General features: G+C 41.5%; 1 protein-coding gene across 2 annotated transcripts in view; it reads left to right on the top strand.

Moving 5' to 3' along the window:
• Positions 1-376: 376 nt before the first annotated feature.
• POLR3A (RNA polymerase III subunit A) overlaps positions 377-12372 on the top strand; it is a 74997-nt gene continuing 63001 nt past the window's right edge. For both annotated transcript variants that reach the window (XM_088474937.1, XM_088474938.1), the window contains exons 1-9: positions 377-565; positions 1643-1778; positions 2668-2805; positions 2917-3088; positions 4595-4749; positions 8118-8357; positions 9799-9961; positions 11076-11212; positions 12148-12251. In XM_088474937.1, coding sequence (XP_088331063.1) covers positions 522-565; positions 1643-1778; positions 2668-2805; positions 2917-3088; positions 4595-4749; positions 8118-8357; positions 9799-9961; positions 11076-11212; positions 12148-12251 — 1289 coding nt within the window. In that variant the 5' untranslated portion in view covers positions 377-521. The remainder of the gene's footprint in view (positions 566-1642; positions 1779-2667; positions 2806-2916; positions 3089-4594; positions 4750-8117; positions 8358-9798; positions 9962-11075; positions 11213-12147; positions 12252-12372) is intronic.

The following is a 12372-nucleotide window of genomic DNA, read 5'->3' on the forward strand; positions in this document are numbered from 1 at the left end:
GCGTGCAGCCATTGCACTGCATGACTATACCGCAGTGTTTAATTTACATAATATAAAGATAAATAACTGAGTAATGTTTATCATACATAACAGTATATCAGTAATACTCGTGCATGTTCCATCCCTGAATAAATGTTTCATGAAAAAAAAGCCGTGTGGTGTTTCCTCAAATCCGGGACAGTCATGCTGGAGTAAAAGGCTATATTAAAATTATTATTATTATTACTACTACTGTAAAATAAAAAAGTATTGATATAGTTTGTGTAACCGCAGACTGAGCCTGAGGGTGGCGCTGTGTCAGCAGGTGTTTGAACCACAGCCGCTCTCTCCTCACACCCTGCACTCTATGGTGGAGGTGGCAGCAGGCCCGGTCTCCCGGAAGTGATATGTGCACTGCAGCAGCCTGAGCCTGACATGCAGGAGGCTGAGGAGAGCGGCGGGATAAGCTGCATGTGACAGTACATAGTAGTAGTGGGCGCTGAAGAAGTGTTGCCTTAGTGTAGCCATTAGGCCACCGTGTCATGATGAAGGAGCAATTTAGAGAGACCGATGTGGCTAAAAAGATGTGAGTGGTGGTGATGGGCTGTGCGCTCAGGGCTGCTATCTGTTACTGTGGGGGACCTGCATGCCAGCAGCTGTGTGCTGGGGGTGACTCCTCACTGCTGTTTCTGACTTTTTACGGCTCCTTATCCCAGTGTTCCTTTACAGTGTCACCCTTATGAGTTTTCATGAGGGATAGGCTCATCAATAGCTATCTTTATTATTATTGTATCTGTTTAGCCATGTTAAATGTTAGGCAGCATGTGATGTAAGATGGATACACACAACATAGTGACTGGGGCGATTAACTTGAGTTAAAACTTTCCTTTTACATTGTGTTTGTCACATGTCAAAACAAGTGATGGCACTTGTTACTAATGAGAGCTGTGTGTCTGATCCTAAAGATACTCAGTTTGTCACTTACAATTGAATGGTATACAAAATTGCCTGGGGGAGATTTGGTGACCCCCCCTACTGTCAAGGCACCCATACATCAGCAATTGATTGCAGCAATCGCGCAATTTGCAATCGATTGTGTATAAAAATCTTTCCCTTTTTCAATCGATTGTAGCAATCGTGCAATGCAATCAATTGCTGATGAATGGGGGATTATACTTGTGTATCTGCATAAAAATAAAGTTAACATTGAAGAGAGTGGTCCTCCTGTGTATTCTCTCTGTTCTAGGTATTTGGGAGCTGTTAAAAAAAAACAAAAAAAAAAAACCTTCTAAAAAGGTGTGTATGTATGTATGTGTGTGTGTGTGTATGTATATATATATATATATATATATATATATATATATACACACACATATTATGCAGCACTGTTTAGAGAGTATTTAATTCTTTCACTTCTGTGCATGTGATTAACATGGTATAGTCCATGACACTGTTAATTACAAATCATTAATGGTAGCCTGAAGAAACAAACCAGGTATGTGTCTGTATACAATATAGGTGTATATCGTTGCAGGATATGTCAGGCCATAAAAAATTTATTGAAGTACTAGACATTAACTTTATTTTCTCTCAAAATTCCTTATGTTTAATCTGAGTTGACACACTATCTGTTTGCTTGGCAATTTTATCCATGCTTCCCCAGAAGCCACATCTGTTTTGGGGTGAAGTCTGCAGAGCAGATGAGGCAGCAGGCACATATCCAGGTTGTAAGCAAGAGTCTATACAGCCAAGACAATAACCATTCACCTCTGCCTTATGGAGTTCTCGATCATCGCATGGTAAGTGAACATATGAGATTCAAGTTTTGTGTTTTACTAAGTATTATCGACTACTTCACTGAATATAGTAGCCTGTTGTAGCTTTCTATTATACACTTAGGAAACATACTATTCTTTGAGTTCTAGTTATTTTGTACATGGGTTTTAATTTGCTTGGTCTGTGTTTAGCATTCTTTTCTGTTTTTATTATTTTGGTTTACTGTAAAGTTAAAATAATTCTGTCATCGATCATTTTCCTTAGTGACCCCATCAAAATAATTTTTTGTAGCTGCTTCCTATATTTTCCATGTATGCAAACTGTAAGCCACAGTGTTGTCAGCTTGCCGAAGACTGCACTATCCCTTCCTTACTGTGCAATTGAGGATGGAGTGTATGTAACAAATTCAAGCTTGGAGCTTTTAACACCTTTGTCTTAATAAAATTTGGGAGACCCTGGAGCACATAAAGACTTGCATCTCATGTAGCTGCAGTTTGAATTAAAGTTGGCTAAATGTGTGTAACACTGTATATAAGGAGTGCTTGCTGAAAACCAGTGACACTTTGCTCAGTAGACTCTATCCAAGGTACATGTTGCCCCAGGTTAATGTGCAATTCAGTCATCAAAAGTACAAATTTAAAAGGAGGGATATGTGAACTGTGTGCTTGCGCCTCTTTATATGTCTGAACAGCAATGTTATGTAACCAAAGTTTAAAATATTTCTTATTGTAGCAATGTTTCTGAGTGACTCATCAATTGTGCATATGAAGTGTTTCTTTTTTTTTTATTTAGTTTTAGTGTTAAACTGGATGGAATACATCACGTAAACATGGCAAAGTATGCTTAAAATTTCTGCCATCCTTTTTGTATTTGACTATCCACCCAAAAATGTTTGTTTTGTTTGTGTTCCAGGGTACTAGTGAAAAGGATCGTCCCTGTCTGACCTGTGGGAAGAACTTGGCTGAATGTCTGGGTCATTATGGTTACCTAGACTTGGAGTTACCATGCTTTCATGTTGGATATTTCAAGGCTGTAATTGGCATATTACAGGTAAGATTACCCATTAAATGCTTTATGGTGAGTTGATTGGCCTACTGTCGTAGGCATAAAAAGTGTTACCTATGTATCATACTGATTCTTCCAACTGTGATTCTCTCACAGATGATCTGTAAGAACTGCTCCCATATCATGCTGACCACTGAGGAGAGGAAGCAATTCTTGGATTACCTGAAGAAGCCGGGGCTCGCTTATCTGCAGAAGAGAGGCTTAAAAAAGAAAATCTCAGATAAATGCCGCAAGAAGACCGTTTGTCTACACTGTAAAGCCTTCAATGGTTAGAAATTACAGATTGACAGACCTATTTTATAAATTAATTGTGTGTTTTTATCATATCCAAATGTAGCACTTTCCTGGGCCTCTGACTTTTGTGGCGGCAGCCAAGCCACTTTAGCCCATCCTTACCCCATTTTGTACTGCACCCACCCACAGCTGTTGAAGAATTACTGCTACAGGGTTATATGTAAGCTAGTTGGTGTCTACTGTACAAACGGCCTATTAGATGTTTGACCACAACCTGAGTACTAGTTGTTATCTCTGCAGGCACTTTGCCAAAGGATATTTCCAGAACATGTGGTGGAGAGTACTTAGGGGTAAGCTGTATTGCTATCTCCACTCTCTTAAGCCGCGTACACACACACTAGACAATATTTTGAACAATAACGATATTGTTATCATTCAATCATTCAAAATATCGGCTAGTGTGTATGTGAAAAATGACCAGCGATGCGCGCTCCTGCTGGTCGTTTACGATAACCCCAGTCAGCTGTGCATGCAGCCTTAGACATTTAGATAGTGTAAAGCTGCATACACACTATACGATGTGTGTATGCGGCGATATCGTCATTGGCGGGGGTTCCGGCATCGGCAAATGTTATACAGACGACGGCGGGGTGGGCGACGGGAGGGGGGGGGGGGGGGGGGAGCTGGGCCATGCTGCATTCAGCTGCATGGCATCGCTCACGATATCCCCAGATTGGGTTACTTGTACAGCCAACTGGGGATATCATAAACGACCAGGGGGAGCACGCATTGCTGGTCGATTTTCGCATACACACTGGCCGATAGTGTGAACAGTAACGATATCTTTATTGTTCAATCGTTCCAAATATCGGCAAGTGTGTACGAGGCTTTAAAATTTGTTGTAGTCACACGTTCCTCCCCCCCCCCCCCCCCTCCCAACTGCCAGACCATTGCCAAGTGTTCTAAAACTTCATATTCTGTCAACTATTGATGGACAGGAGAGATTGGGTTTGTAAATGCATAACTGTTGAACACATACTAGCCTTGTGATTTGGGGCATACATTGTAAAACAGCCATCAGTATTGTGGAGTCCAATTTGTGCAAAGCCGTCAGAATGGGAACCTGCATCATTTTACTGGAGACTAGAATAGAACACCTGCATTATGTACTAGTTATATCGGTTTGGCTTGAATATGAGAGTCTGTAATGTGATATTGCCACAAGAATGTGGGCAGCTTTGTACACTTGCATCCAGGGTTGGTCATATGCATACACTTGGCCAACTGAAGAGCCTCTGCTAGCAGTAGCTTTCTTTCCAAACTTAACAGCTGACCCTTGGTGGGTCATTTTATTGGACTCCATCTGGTTTAAAATTATCCCAGCTAATGTAAAGTAAATATGTTAAACACAGTTGTAGTAGCAACTTGTAATTATTTTGTCTATTTATGTACATCTTATGAGAAGGTACTGTAAATTAGGTTGGAATAAACTGTAGATGACGTCTATGTTGCAATCCAAAGTTTTCTCCTTCGCATTTAGGCCCAGTAAAAAAGTGTGGCTTGCTCAAAATCATTCATGAAAAATACAAGGCCACCAAAAAGGTGGTGGACCCTTTGGTGTCTCAGTTCTTGCAATCCTTTGAAACTGCAATAGAGCACAACAAGGAAGTGGAGGCTCTCTTGGGACGCGCACAGGTGGGTGCATTTGTTGTACTGTGTGATCGATAAGTCATTACTGGTTTTTATAAGCTTCAGGTACTGTGTGGACATATTTTAAATGAGTTTCAAAGTGGATATAAGTTAATTTCAATTTTAAATTTGTATTAAAGCTTGGTATTTGTTGTTTTCTTTCTCATTATTAAACCAAAGGTATCCCCATTGCTGGTAGATTTGCTGAAATTATTTAAGTGATTTGAAAATGTATAAGGGTGATTTCCTAACTGCGGAAAGTCCAACCTACTTTGATCTTGTCCACCCCTTTATTTTATCAAAACTTTAGCTTTTCTCCTAAAATAGTGCTCAGTTTATCTGTCTTAAATCCGTCACGAGTGAGGGAACCTCAAGATTGGATTTACTACTATATCCCTTTTGTGTGTTAACGGTTTCTATTACATTGGTCAAAGTGTCCCTTTAAAATGTCTTTCTTTAGAAGTTTAACTGGAAAGTGCGAAATGCATCCAGTTAAAGGTATGCAGGACTCCCCCCATCTCCTCAGAGGTTTCTTTAAAAAAAAAAAAAAAAAAAATCAGATCCTTTTATGGGGCAAAAATTGTGCAACCTCCTGCAAACAGGCAATGTAGCTGTAAGCTCACTCATGCACTTGATCTGTACTTGTCAATGAGTGCCTCAGATCCTTCAATCATATGGGGTGGTTTGGTTGTCATAAATCCAACCCAAAAAAGTGGATGCGTCATCCCAGAAAACTACATTTCACACTGTTAGATGACCTTTAGGGGTAGATTTACTAAAGGTCCATTTTAATAATTTGAAAATCAATATAAATCTATTAACATCGATGTGTTTCAGGGGCTAAGGGTGAGAAAGTGGATGGAGATAAAGTACCGACCAATCAGCTCCTAACTCCTTTTTCCAACACCGCCTGTTTTTCCAACACGGAGCTGATTGCTTGGTACTTTATTTCCATCCACTTTATCTCTCTCCAAGGCCTAATACATAGTTAATGTTTCATTTAGGGGTCTTTTTATATTAATGTTTAAGTGTTGTTATTAAATGTACAATTTAGAACCTGAAACTGCATTTGGTGATATGTGCTTTGTTTGTGGAATATTTTTTGCATTTGTAATTGCAGATGGTATTATCTGCAGCTTAAAAGATGGTAGTGACTGTATTAATGAGGGGCTTTACATATTACTGAAGGAAAGATAAAAAAATTAAGAACCAGTGCTGTTTATCACTCCCCTGCCAAATGAATAGATAAATTGCATCATGATGCCATATAACACCACTCCTGTTATATACACAGCTGTCTTAACCTCTCCTTCTCCTCCATTCTCTAACCTACGACAACCCATCTTTACTGTTCCTAATCGGTAAGGTTATTTTGGGGAAAACCAGAATTTCCAGGTCTATGGTTCCCTAATTTCTGGCTTTAGATCATAGTGTCTAATTAGGCTCCCTTTCCTTCATGTAATGTGGAATAAAGCATTGAGCCTTGGGTAACGGCTATACGTTGGTCACTTATCCCAACAAGGATTTGACACCTTTTTTTTCCCTTCAGTTCTCAGTGGCAGCAATTTCACTGTAATACAGCTCCTCCTCTTTCTATGTCTTTATCCTGTCTCACAACATGGGTAGGTCAGGTAGTGTTTGTATTGCTGTAGTGCAGAAACTTAGGCCCTGATTCAGAGCCGGACGCTATTTGCGCTCGCTCGTTCAGAAAAAAGGGGTGGCTATTCAAATGAACCGTTCGCTCTTTGCTGTCTGTTCACGCCTCTAGGTCTGAACGAGCGAACAAAACTTGCGGCCGTTTTTTGGATAACTACGCCCCCTGGCCGCTCGCATCCTACGTCATGTCCGCTATTTATTAGATTAATCGAGTACATCGACCAGCGTATGAACTGCTCGCTATTCTTGTGGTTGGTTTTTGCTACCACAATCTTGCAAGCTTTTCTGACTATAAAATAACTCAGTGACGTGGTCAATGACGCTGCTGTATTAATTATGCACACCCATAAAACGTCCGTTTTGACCTTTTAAGCACGCCTGCGTTCTGATCTCCACTCCCTGTTTTCAAGCACCTTCCCCTGTTAGTTAGCTGGCATCCTCTATTGAGCGAACAAACGATTTTCGTCCGCACTGACTGGTTCGCGCATGCGTATTAAGATCCGTACGCATGCGCAGTTGTGCAAACATCGCTCGGAACGAACGAGCGGCCGCTTACGAGCGGCTCTGAATCAGGCCCTTAGTTTCCTTGCACCATGTGAGATTGCAAGCCAAAGGCTACATTCGGAAGCCCATCTGGTTGTTCAATTTAAAGAAAAATAAGCGTTGGACAGATGCTTATTCTGTGCATACATTTGCATCACATTATTACAGAAGCGCTGTTTTGAGAATCCCATGAAGGGGTTCAGGATAGCTCTGAACATCTCCTATATCTAATACATAGCACTAGGACATGCACATGGAGAAAACAACATTCAGAAGCAAGATGGAGTCTGAGCCCGACCCAAACAGCTAAAATTCTCCCCCCCCTTCGACGTTGACCCCCCTGCCTCAAAGTTGTGTTTTCATATGGTCCACTTCTATACCAGATAGTTAGGATTAGTGACTGTGGCCCTCATTCAGAAGCGGACGCTCTGAACAGAAGCGCACGCTCTGAATGAGGGCCGTCCTCCATAATTATGGAGCGTCCTCCTGGACGCTCGTATAGCTGTGGGTCACCACCCACAGCCTATACGAGCTTGCAGGTTGATGGCCGCGATGGTCTTGACCATCGCGACCATCGCCACTGCGAGCCGGAGCCTGCGGTTGAGTTTCTCAACCACAAGGCCCGGAGTGATTTTGGCTCTATCAGAGCCAAAATCACTCCCACTGACATCACTAGTGATGTCAGTGGGCCGGCTTCCTACGGTAGGCGTTCCCTTGGGAGCGCCCCCGTCTGGGAGGCACGCCCACCAAAGGGGGCGTGCTGTCAATCAACATCGACAGCACGCCCCCTTTGATCAGACACAACGAGCGAAGGAAAGTCCTTCGCTCGTCGCGTCTGGCGCATGCGCACCACGGAGCTCCCTCCGTCGTGCGCATGCGCAGTGCACACCATCGACCCACTTGCGAGCGGACAGCCGCTTGCGAGTGGGTCTGAATCAGGCCCCGTATTCTGTTTCAATATTCTACTTAAGCCTGTGGGAAACACACAACATAAAGTCTGTGCAGTCAGCAGTCATTGATTTACTGCTCCGTATGAAGGTGTCTTGTACTAAGAGCAGTTTTCATGCTAAAAGGAAAGAGCCTATAGAAATTGTCACTTAGGGCTCCAGTTAGGCATGAGCTATAACCGTTGCTTGGTTGTTTTGGTGTACCATAACTGTTGTCTGTCCATGCAGGAGAATTTAAACCCGCTTGTAGTGCTGAATCTCTTAAGACGGATCCCTGCTGAGGATATTCCTCTGTTACTTATGAACGCAGAAGCTGGTAAGCCTTGTGACCTTATTCTCACCAGGCTACTCGTTCCTCCACTCTGCATTCGACCATCGGTTGTGAGTGACTTAAAGGCTGGCACCAATGAAGATGACCTCACTATGAAGTTAACAGAAATCATATTTCTGAATGATGTCATCAAGAAGGTGAGTAATCTTTTGTACAGTATATAGCTCTCTGCTTCCTTTTTTTTTTTTCTCTCGTGATTAAGTATAGTATCGTATAGTGTTTACGTCTGATTCGTCGTTCATCGCGTTGTCCCATCTGCAGTGAATGACGCTGTGCTGTTATATGTAGCATGTAGTGATACATCGCACCAGCATTCACTGGATCGTGCAGTCGCTGGGTACACACACCGTATAGTTCTGTACCCAGCTTAAGATACATAAATCATTTCTATGTGAAGAACTAAATCTTGCATAAGTGAGATCACAGCTGCCAAAAATGCTCATTATTGCAACCTGCATTCATTCATTAACAGTTGCAACTGCAAAGCTATGAATGACCTTGCGCTGCGGTATTGAGGTGTGTTTTAGGTCGGAACAGATTTGTTACCCAGCTCATCCGTATGCCTTCAGTTTTGTAGTTGGCAAGGATAGAACGACCTGTAGCCAATCAGATGACCAATGTTTACAGCAGCACAACTTACTTCAGAATATGTATGCTGATCTTGCCATAGGAAATGACCCTTTAACTCGTGCTAGTCAGGAAGAAGAAAGCTACAGAGGTAGGGATAGTAGGAAGAGTTTGGGTGCTCAACATTTTACAGTAGTCACTTGAGGTTTCTGTCAAACTGATTTCGGGAGATTATGATGTCAAATGTTCCTCCGATATGGAGCTTCATACATCCAACATGTATTTTCTTAGCATTATGCAGTGAGAGATAACTTGCTAGACTGTGAAATCGTGCATTTTTGTTTTCAGCCCCATAGTTGTGACTTTGCCCTGTCATTCAATCTATTTGGGGTGACACTGCTAGCCTTGGTCTGTAGAGGGCGCTGTTGCTGGAGTTGGCACTGCTATAAAAATCAAAGCTTGTTTGCAGTTTGTCTCCTGTCCTCTCCATCAACTGGAGGGTGTCTCCCTAATGGATTCAGAGAAATGAATTGCACCGTGAGAATAAAAAAAAAAACTAAATTTTTGTCCTGTTGTTCTATGTTAAAGTGAGTATCTACTTGTTCAGTTGTGCTCTGTGTTTTGCAGTTTGTTTGTTTTTTTTTAACTCATCTGTCAAATTCTGATATCATTATTATTATAATTATCCTTTATTTATATGGCACTACAAGTGTTTAGCAGCGCCTTACAAAGTACATAAATAAGTGACTTGCAGTACAATACAATGCAGGACAAGGTTTATATACATTGCAGCATTAGCGATCATAACACTGAAATAAATAACACGGCATAAGTGGTAGGTACCCGAGTGAGGAGTAGATGAAAGTATAAGGAGAAGCACAAGAGGGCTTACATTCTAATGGGGGAGGGGAATAAGGTACACATTTTCTTTTTGTAATAAGAACAGTAATGTTAAAATAATTTTAATGACCTCTTATTTTTCACATTAAGATGTTTTGTTCTGTTTTTCAGCATAGGATTTCGGGAGCTAAAACTCAGATGATAATTGAGGACTGGGATTTCCTGCAGTTGCAGTGCGCTCTTTACATCAACAGTGAGCTCTCTGGCATCCCTATGAACATGGCTCCCAAAAAATGGACGCGTGGCTTTGTTCAAAGGCTAAAGGGGAAACAAGGTAACAAAGTACAGTAGCTCTTTTAGACTCCTGGGGAGGGTGGGGGTATTCAATTAGCCGTAGGATATGCCCTGCAGCTAATTCATCGCGACGTGCAGATAAATGCAATGCAATTAGCATTATCCCTGCCCAGGAAACCAGGGTTTAACGCGTGCTAACACATTGATTCAGCGTAAAGTGCATAAACTATGGATACGCGTGCTAACACATTGATTCATCGTAAAGTGCATAAACTATGGATTTTCCTTGTGTGTTAAACCCTACAGGGTGCCTTTTCTCGACTACTTCTCACAGCTCCTGAATCTAAGAGGAAAAGTCCACCTCTGGGTATTAACGTCTTGGGGTAAACCCTGCTGATTGAATTTGCCTTTGTGGGCAATTGGCCGCAGGGTTATTGGATTCCCCACTTGGATTTTTCTTAGGAATATAAGATACTTGCATCACTCACAGTACGCAGTCAACTATTGTTGCTGTCATATGTATCATATATTATTTATATATTTTTTTTCCCTAATCCTTTTTAGTAACTGTCATCAAATTACTGTTATGCTGTATAGATTGTTTTTATTTTTTTTGCCAGAGACTACTCTGGATCATGTGGAAGTCCCAAGTCAGCCTGAACAATTTAGAACTACAATCTTACTGGCTACATTCACTAGAAGAACATTTTAATTCAATGTGATTAGTAGGACTAAAGACCTGTTCACACTGAACGATAATTGTGAATGATATCGTTTAAGTATATATCGTTCGGTGTGTATGCAGTAAACGCCAGACGATGCACGCTCCCGCGGGTCGTTAACGATATCCCTAGTCGTCTTGTCATGCAGCTTAATCTGGGAATATTGTTAGTGATCTCGTCCGCATGGACCCTCCCCCGCGCCGTCGTTCGTACACACTTGCCGTTGTCGGCACCTCCGCCGGTCCCAACCCTGCCGATGTCGCTCACTGGACACATCGTCCAGTGTGTATGCGCCTTTAGGAGGAGATGTAGCAACTTGTCCACTTCTCCACTCTTTGGGAGCTCTGATACATAAAATTTGATGGCAGACATTTGGCCCATCTAGTCTGTCCCCATTTGCTTTGGTTATGTCACAGAGTTCTTCTATTACAGGTCGGTTCAGAGGGAATCTCTCTGGTAAGAGAGTAGACTTCTCTGGCCGCACAGTTATCTCACCGGACCCAAACCTCCGTATCGATGAGGTCGCTGTTCCTGTCCATGTGGCTAAAATACTGACTTTTCCTGAAAAGGTGATCATGCATTAAGATTTTGTTTCTTTAACTATCCCTGTCTGAAAATGTTTTAACTATATATGGCCATAGGCAGGGTCGTTACAAGGGGACTGTGACGGGTGCTGCGGCCCAGTGTGCAAGGCCAATAGTGCATGCCCTGACTGTACCCTGTTGCAGCGTACAGTTGCCCATGTTCCTGCTACCCCAGCGTTGTGTTGTCATGACATCGTATGCTCCGGGGGCAGGTGGGGCCTGTCTAGTGTGCCCTGCTACAGCTCTACCCTTGGACATCATTTACTTACTGCATTATTTCTATTAACCTTGAATGATTGACTTCAATTGCTTTTTAGAAATTGGTGGTGTAACAAGACTTTACACTCAACTTCATGAATACTTAATATACCACATATTGTGAGATTTGAATTCCATTGCATATCTGCCAATGCATAGAATTAGTGTTTTAGTTGGCCTTTAAACCGTTTGACAGGATTGTAAAAATGGTTGAAAAATGAAAGGAGGGGGGGGAGCGCTAATGAGATATAGATATACAGACAAAAAATGTAACTGATCTACATGTTATTTTGCATATATGTATGGGATTTATTAGCAGAGTTGCTTGGTACTTTGTGTTTGTTTATAATAAAGCACAAAGCCCTAAAATATACTAGACCACATTTAAAATTTTAATTACTATGCAGTAATCTAAATTTGGTATTTATTTTTATACAGTGCTCCATGATCATTTGTGTAACATGACTATAAAGGAATGAAAAATGTAAAAAAAAAAATAACCCTTAGTATTGTGAATATGAGGGAGAGCAAAATACAAACTTTTTTGAACTTCTTACCTGTATTGTTCTGAAATGACTTTCTGTGATTTTATATACAACATTTCTACCTGTGTGGCCAGTTTTTGTGCATTGCTTATGTTTTTTATGTACTATTTTATGCAGGTGAACAAAGCAAATATCCATTTTATGCGAAAATTGGTGCAGAACGGGCCAGATGCTCATCCAGGAGCTAACTTCATCCAACAGAGACATACCCAAATGAAAAGGTGTTTCTCCTGTGTTGTCTGTACACCACCTCCTTTGTGCCAGTGTTAGAGTTTGGCTCTTAGTGATCTGTGGCTGCGAATTAATAACTTTAGAGATGCACATTCTATACACATTCAGTGT

The sequence above is a fragment of the Taudactylus pleione genome, unplaced genomic scaffold, assembly GCF_031769625.1.
Source record: "Taudactylus pleione unplaced genomic scaffold, aTauple2 ptg000157l, whole genome shotgun sequence".
Lineage (NCBI taxonomy): Eukaryota > Metazoa > Chordata > Amphibia > Anura > Myobatrachidae > Taudactylus > Taudactylus pleione.